The sequence below is a fragment of the Labeo rohita genome, chromosome 25 (assembly GCF_022985175.1).
Source record: "Labeo rohita strain BAU-BD-2019 chromosome 25, IGBB_LRoh.1.0, whole genome shotgun sequence".
In the NCBI taxonomy this organism is placed as follows: Eukaryota; Metazoa; Chordata; class Actinopteri; order Cypriniformes; family Cyprinidae; genus Labeo; species Labeo rohita.
The window spans coordinates 13,975,539-13,984,358 of record NC_066893.1 but is presented as its reverse complement, the minus strand read 5'-3'; the positions used below and the strand labels follow the sequence as shown (position 1 = coordinate 13,984,358).

The 8,820-nt window shown below is 36.8% G+C and overlaps 1 protein-coding gene across 2 annotated transcripts in view; it reads left to right on the top strand.

Moving 5' to 3' along the window:
• The first annotated feature begins 985 nt into the window (after positions 1-985).
• The window catches only part of mfge8b (milk fat globule EGF and factor V/VIII domain containing b), a 31,302-nt gene continuing 23,467 nt past the window's right edge, over positions 986-8,820 (top strand). For both annotated transcript variants that reach the window (XM_051099775.1, XM_051099774.1), the window contains exon 1: positions 986-1,180. In XM_051099775.1, the coding sequence (XP_050955732.1) occupies positions 1,099-1,180 (82 nt within the window). In that variant the 5' untranslated portion in view covers positions 986-1,098. The remainder of the gene's footprint in view (positions 1,181-8,820) is intronic.

The following is an 8,820-nucleotide window of genomic DNA, read 5'->3' as shown; positions in this document are numbered from 1 at the left end:
CTTAGGGGCCCCAGCAACAGAGCCAAGAGAGACATTAATAAGCTATTTTTCATTATGCATAAAATGGAATCTGGTGGTGCATGAACAATTCTCCTTAAACGTTTTGACTTTGAAAAGTCCTTTGAAATTAGGAGTTAACTAATATTATTTCTCTTTCCATATTTCTTATTTACTGTATCTTCCAGTTTATCTTCCAGCTTTGCATTGCTCTGCAGATACACAAGAGCACAAAAGAAAAGAAAAGCATGATGCACGGTGATCACCAATTGACCAACACCCACACTTTACATCGACCTGCATGCATAAATGCATCTTAGCTACAGCAACACACCCACTACATTGACCTTTAAAAGCCCAGTTGTGCTTCTGCATGAATGCAGCATTTGTTTATGTCACAACAATCCGCTTTATCCCGCTTACTGTTATGAGAAAAAAAAACGTTGCATAATTTAACAGCAAGTTAGGCCTAGTCGATGTTTAAATAAACACTTAATGATGCATTCAGAAAAATCAGCTCCTTTTAATATCTTAAAGGGATTCATAGTTTATTCACCCCACCTTTGTTATTCATATGGTGGATCAGAAAGCCTCATTCACTTTCATAAACACAGAACGTTCCCCAAACGTTCTTATTTGTTCCCGTTTGGTGTTTGGAATCTGAAAATAAGGTTTTGGGAACGTTCTCTGTTGGTTCTTTTTTTTGTATGTGTTCCACAGAAGAAATAAGTTACAGCCCATAGGTTTGAAACGACATAAGGTTAAGTAAATATTTTACGTTTTCCGTGTTAACACAGCAAAACGCCTGAAACCACCCAATGTTTTCTCGTTCTGTAAACCGAGCTGTTTTGTTTACTGTATCATGTCAATCAAGCAGCGCTCCGTTATTCGCCCTAATAACTACCCTAGGGGCGGGGTCATGGGCGGGGCCACATTTTAAAAACAGCATGTAATTGGCTAAGAGCAGAGATACACGTGGGAGCGCACATATTGTCCCTCACTCGCCTCTAATCTTGCCCGTAGTCATAACGGCGAACGGATTCACACTGAACGACTCCTGAGACCGACGAGAAGTTCACCGAAGAACTGCTATTCGCCATCATGAGAACTTTCTCAAGCTTGTTTGTTAGTTTGCCACTTTTTGCGGCGTGTCTTCTTGCTGTTTCAATCCCCACTGCAAGCGGTAAGTGTTTTTGTTTTCGTCTGTGCGTTGAGTGCTATAGAAACAACATGGCAAACTAACGTTACATTTATAAACAAAGCAAGTTAAACTCTACGGTCTCTATTAGTTTGGTGTCTTGGCGTTTTAAATGTAGCTTCTTAACATTTTTTTGTGTGTAATGTATGACTTTCATACATTTAGTAATGAATGAATGATATTTAGTGTCCATTCTCTCAAGTCACTTTATGAAAAGTCCCTGTGGTCATCTAGCTGATGTCTGTCTTGACCAAAATGTGTATTATTCGTGTCTGTGCTTGCGTTTAACGCCTTGGGCTCTCTGCTTTGTCCTTTTGTTATCACACTAGTGTATACAAAACATCATGTCCTGATTTCAGTCCATTACCAGTGACCTATAAGCTTGGACTGACTTTTATAGCTGCATGGTCAGATATGGAAGACCACTTGAGCACCAGTTTTATTCCTCAAAAATCTTTTGACAGCATGTCTAAATTAATTTCCTCTATGTACCCTGAACAGACATAGAGAGATGGCTTCAAAAGTGTTGTTTTTAAATGTCTAGATTTCCGTAGTTTGTTTGATTGGCAATATTACTCATTTTTAGCCTTCACGGATGTTGTTACTTGTTTAAGAATGCACTTCCCAATTTGCCGTTGAGCCTAAGGCCATGATCTGGCTCCAGTCCGTAGGTGTGGCTCAAGTGACCAAATCACTGAGTCACTTCCAATGAATGTGGCCACTTTAATATACAGTGGAACCCAATGGTGCCAGAGCACTTCCTGCCACTAATGACCACTGCAGAAGGACAGGTTTATGTAAAGTTTTGGAAAATTCATCCTCTTTCCTGTAGAGTTGCGTAATGTTACTACTTGAGTTTTCCATGTCAAAGCATTTTCAAATGGTTCAGTTGTCACCTCCTTGATCTTCTTCATTCACACTTTGAAGTGATGAAATTGGTGCTCTGTGGTGCCGAGATGCAGTTAAACAAAAAGTTCATTCAGAAAAGAGAACTTTACTCATCATTTACTTATCTTCAATAGGCGTCTTTCCAACGCCTGTGTTATTTTTGTCTACCGTGAAACTCAAAGCCAGATGTTTAGCAGCTGCTCTTTTCTACTGAATGAAAGTGAATGGTGACCAGGACAAAGAGCACTGTAAAAGTGGTGTGACATGTGCGCTAGTAGAAAAAAGACTGATAAGCTTCTCTGCACAGCTTACAAATCTCATTCAAATTTGGATATTCAAATGTGGTAAAAAATGTGTCACACCAGGTTTGATGTCAAAGATGCCAAACATCATTAGTACTAAGGGATCTATTATGTAATATAGAAGTAACATATTTTACATAATCTGAAAGCTGATTAAATAAGCTTTCTGTTGATGTATGGTTTGTTAGGATATGACAGTATTTGAAATCTGGAATCCGAGGGTGCAAATAATTCTAAATATCAAGAAAATTGCCTTTAAAGTTGTCCAGATGAAGATCTTAGCAATGCATATTACTAATCAAAATGTAAATTTTGATATATTTATGGTAGAAAATTGACAAAATATCTTCATGGAACATGATGTTTACTTATATCCTAATGATTTTTGGCATAAAAGAAAAAAATGATAGTTTTGACTTTTGCTACAAATATACCAGTGCGACTTGTGACTGGTTTTGTGGTCCAAGGTCACATATTCAAATACAATAATGAGATCTGAAATCTACAAAGAAGATTTTCATTAAATAATGACTTGAATATACGTCCGTTTCTTACACAAATCTATAATGTGGCTTCGAAAGACTTGGAATGTAGTCGTATGGACTATTTTAGGACACTTTTAGGTGGATTCTGGAGATTGACAGCTGCTGGTTACCATTCAGTGGTAATGTATGCAAGAGGACAGCATCAACATCCTGCTTCCGTGTTTGACGGAAGAAAAGAAACTGTACCGGTTTGAAACAACATGACGAAAATTTTCATTTTTGAGTGGATTAGCCCTTTAAAAGTTGAGAATTGTTTGTCTCACTTATCAGGTTGAGAAGGTAAACAGCTTTGGATGGAAGCTGCACTTTCAAGCTGCATCAAAATCTTGCCTTAGTTAATAAAAACTGCTTAAAATCAGCAAATAAGGATGTCTATCAATGCAAAATAAAAACAAAAAACACAACCCAGGCCTCTCAGGTCAGCTGACGGGAGAGTACGCTAATTATAGCGACCACACAGCCTCCTGCTTTTCACTCGCTCTTTTTTGCAAGAATGTGTTTGCGAGCCGTTCAAAAGCTGTCGCGTGGCCCGTGCCATCTGGCAGCAGGGTCTTCCCCTCTGGGGATGGGCTCATTTGTCCTGACTCCACTCTTAATAGCAGTCCAATGAGGGCTGCTTCTCCTGTGATTAATTTTCAATAAGCCCTAATCAATGTTTCATTCATAGGCAGCGCAACATGGCATTTCTCATTTCGCTCCATCTTGGTCTCATGCTCCATTTTCCAATCTGCTGCATTGAATTTTTAAAATCGCATATTCCAACACTTGTCAGGAAACTTTTGTTACCAGATTTTGGATTCAAGTCCATTTTGAATCTGTAAAACATGCCAAAATATTATGCTTCGCATTATAGCATTTCCAAGTATGATTAATTATGAGCCTATTTGCGTTGCCTTAGAGAATGGCTGTTTTCTCTGTACGTCAGAGTGTATTTTTAGTCATTGTAGGTTATTTTTAAGCACAGATGGCTGTGGTGTTCTGGAGAAGTGCTTTTAGTTTACAGAAATCTTACCTGAAGATGCAAGCTTTCTGGCAGTTTACAAAAAAGCTGTTTAGCGGTCCAACAACAGTGCGTTTCTTGTCTGCAGACCATATCTTTATGGATCATTTGCTTGGTCATTAAGAGCATGGCTCAATGCTTTGAGCTGTTCTAGGAGTTTTAACGTGGGATTCAGTGACGTAGGAATGTGAGGTTTGGAACACCGAGTTCCCCAGGGCCGTCTGAAGGCATCCTAAATGATGTGCGAATGACCACATAGCTGAGAAAACACACTGAACATTTACACACACCTACACACATGCATATTCACACCAGCAATAATGTGATACAAATCTAGCACATCTTTAGTGGAAAGTGTGAAGCCGTAAGCTGTAAAGTAAATTCCATGGTAGTCTTAAAAGGTTGACACTTTAGGAGTCTAAATATACACAAAGGTTGTAACATAAATCAGCACCTATTTTTAACAACTTAAAATGTTCTGTTACATTACTTGGATGTTGTATACATATTTTATTAGTGTTAAGTATTAAAGGGATAGTTCACCCAAAAATGAAAATTCTGTCATTAATTACTCACCCTCAAGTCGTTCTAAATCTTCAAGACCTTCATTCATTTTCAGAACACATATTAAGATATTTTTAGTGAAATCCGAGAACTTTCTGACCTTGCACAGACAGCAATGCAACTACCATGTTCAAGGCCCAGAAAAGGTAGCAAGGACATAGTCAAAATAGTCCATGTGATATCAGTGGTTCAAATGTAATGTTATGAAGCTACGAGAATACTTTTAGTCTGCAAAGAAAACAAAAATAATGACTTTATTCAAGAATTTCTTCTCTTTTGTGTCAGTCTTCGACACGTTTTTCCCATTTTTTTTTTCTTAAATTGTTCATTTTTAGCCGACTTATAATGTTGGAGTTTTTATTAGAGTCAAAGTACGCTGTTTTGTGCTGTCGTGTACTGTAAAATTTAAATCTTTAAATTTTCTGATGTTTGTAATACACTTGTGGCATTTTAAAGATTTTTTTTAAATTAAACGATTAAACAAACGATTAATAGCATCCAAAATAAAAGTTTGTTTACATACTATATGTGTGTGTACTGTGTATATTTATTATGTATATATAAATACACACACATACATGTATATATTTAAAAAATACATATATGTATATCTATTTATACTGTAAAATTTTGATAAATATTATATATATAAATCTAAAATAATTACCCTTAATATATACATTTGTGTGTGTGTGTATTTATATAGACATAATAAATATATAAATAGTACACACACAAATAGTATGTAAACTTAATCTTTTATTTTGGATGCGATTAATTGCAATTAATCTTTTAACAGCCCTAGAAATGTAACACTGTCCATAACGTGAAAATAATTTTTGTCAGTTTAGGTCAAAAGTTTACATCTCCCTTTCATAATCATTAAAAATTTAATTATTTTACCAAAATAAGAGGGATCATACAAAATGCATGTTATAGTTTATTTAGTACTGACCTGAATAAGATATTTCACAAAAGATATTTATATATAGTCCACAAGAGAAAGTAAGTTGAGTTTATAAAAATGACAGTTCAACAGTTTACATACACTTGATTCTTAACACTGTGTTGTAACCTGAATGATCCACAGCTGTGTTTTTTTTGTTTAGTGATTTATGATGAGTTGTTCATGAGTCCCTTGTTTGTCCTGAACAGTTAAACTGCCTGCTGTTGTTCAGAAAAATCCTGCAGGTCCCACAAATTCTTTGGTTTTCCAGCATTTTTGTGTATTTGAACCCTTTCCAACAATGACTGTATGATTTTGAGACGAATCTTTTCACACTGAGGACAACTGAGGGACTTGGTTAAACTAGGGGTCTCCAACTTTTTTTCTCCACAGACCGGTTACGGTTTAAAAATATTCTCGTGGACCAAGAATATTATACATTGTTATCGGCATATGTTGAAGTAGATTCGTCTCCTGTCGTCTCTGAGAGAATATGCGCAGTTAATGCAGCATTCGAAAACTTTCTGTATAGTGAATTGACTGAAGTTAAGACGTTCACTGGCATAACTAATGCTCAGTGTTTTCACGTTTCTTGTGTGATATCCATTGACTCGCCTTCGAGGTTTAACACAGAAATATTTCCAATATTGCAACGTAACCGCAAACTCACATGCGTATGTATCTTAAATGCAGGGAGACATGAAAGAGGAATCAAGTCTGTATGCTTGTGCTGTATGCTTGTGCTTTGGGTGAGTGCAAGAACAGAGCGCAAGTAACGAATTGAGTTCCGTTTCATTTCTCCTTTTCACATGCCGAACGGTGGGGTCTATACAAATATCTATACAGATTTTCCCCACGATGTTCTTGTGACCCGGTATAAATTCTTCCACGGCCCGGTAGTGGGTCGCGACCCGGTGGTTGGGGACCTCTGAGTTAAACTGTCAGTCAACTATTACAGAAGGTTCAAACGCTCACTGATGCCCCAGAAAGAAAAACCATGCATTAAGAGCCGGGGGTGTAAAGTTTTTTAATTTGAACATCAGGGTAAATGTAACTTATTTTGTCTTCTGGGAAACATGAAAATATCTTCTGTAGGCTCTGAAGGGCAGTACTAAATGAAAAAATATGATATTTAGGCAAAATAAGAAAAATGTACCATGTACTGTGAATGTAATTCCATTCTGTTCAAAAGTTTTCACACCCCCGTCTCTTAATTTGGATTATTCAGGTAACAACACAGTATTAAGAATCAAGGGGATGTAAACTTTTGAACCCGGGTCATTTATATAAATTCAACTATTATTTTCTCTTGTGGACTATATGTAAACATCTTTTAGGTGAAATATCTTATTCAGGTCAGTACTAAATAAACAGTAATGTGCATTTTATATGATCCATCTCATTTTGGTAAAATAATCACATTTTTAATGCTTCTAAAAGGAGGATGTAAACTTCACCTCAATTGTATCTTCAATAAATGCTCTTTTTTTGGGGAGAAATAAACTCTTAAAATAAAATAAAATAAACTCTTAAAAAGTTGATTTCCTATATATAACCATATTAAGACTTTACATTGTCACCAAATTACCAGTTTCAATCCTATAAACGTATTTAGCCCATAAACACAGAGTGCACTTCATACTTAGTACAGTTGCATTTCCTATCATTTCATGAATCAACCTGGGATTCAGCATGTAGGTGTGGTGTTGCGTTGCATGCTCTCACATGCACGTGTGCAGTGTTTTGGTTGTCCTCCAGTCTGTTGTTTTTGTTTTGCACCTGTTCCTAATACGACAGTCAAGGGCTCTTTTGTTGGCCAAGTGTGCGTGATCCGCTCAGCAGATTGTAGCTGAATGACTCCTCATGCCGATGACTCATTTCAAAAGCCCTTCCCTACTTTTGAAGCGCTATTAGTTATTATATAATTGCTGTACTCATAGGATTGCAGATCAGGTCATGCTTCTGTTTTAAATGACTCAAGTGACATCCCAGATGTATGAAATGTAGTAGCTAGTGGTTTTATGGTTCTGAACTGTTCTGTTATTTTCAGTTTTGAACTGTTCATTTTGGTTTGTTTAGTTAAAAATTTAGTATTTTTCTGGCAAACCACAACCATAATAGTAGCACATAAAATGTTTGTTATTAGACTGTTTGTTCTAAAATTTAAAGCTGGAGTTTGTAATTTCTGTGCCACTGGTGTCACCATTGTAAGAGGTCAGCCATTGGTGCCACAGAGTCATGCCAAAGTTCTTATTTTTAGGTCTGTCCCTTTAAGCCTTCACATTTTTAATATCAGTGCAGTCACAATAACAGTGTTTTGACCATACTGGGATTGGGTCAATAACATGTTGGTTATTACTCATTTTCCGAGTTGGCCAAGCACTGCCCGCTTGTTTTTTCAGGGTCACAGTCACCTGGCCCAACTCCATTTCTGCTTTCTTTGTCCCTGTTTGCGTGCCTCATTTGTGAGAGAGCAGCGAACACTCCCACAGTTGCCTGCCTATACACGTTTAACTCCGAGAAAGACCATGTGACATACTATAGTGCCTAAAACCGTCTATCCGAAAGCCTGTGGGGAATAATCTGCTCTCACTCTCATTTCAGAGCTTTTGCTGATCAAAAGGCCAGCTCAGCTGATGAGACGCTGATCAAATGTTTCACTTCATCAAACAGCTTTGCGTTCAGCTGATGTGTTCAGTTCTGTCTAATGGCCTTCCAGAACGTATTAGGCCCACACTGAGTTCTCTGACAGTTAAGTTAAACTAGGTTAAGTATAGCTGGTACATGTTAGATGATGGATTCCTAGACATGAAATATTATCTGTACTTTTTAGTTTTCATACACAGAATCTCAGGAACCTCTTTTTTTCACAAAAGAGTTCATGCTGCTCTTTTCCTTACAATGAAAGTGAATGCTGGTTAGAGAACTAGGAGTGCTACTTAAAGAACAAGCTCACTCCTGAATGAAAATTTCCTGACGATTTACTCACCCCCATGTCATCCAAGATGTTCATGTCTTTCTTTCTTCAGTCGAGAAGAAATTAAGGTTTTTGAGGAAAACATTCCAGGATTTTTCTCCATATAGTGGACTTAAGTGGTGACCAATGGGTTGAAGGTCCAAATTGCAGTTTCAGTGCAGCTTCAAAGGGGTCTACACGATCCCAGCCGAGAAATATGGGTCTCATTCATCGAAACGATTGGTCATTTTCTTAAAAAAAAAAAAAAAATACACATTTATATATATTTAAAAAAAAAAATACACATTTATATACTGTGTAATCATGATGAAAAGATCACGAGTGGTTTGTTCTTTGTCTGTATACTTTGTTTTATTTTTTAGAAAATTACAGATCATTTTGCTAGATAAGACCCTTATTCCTC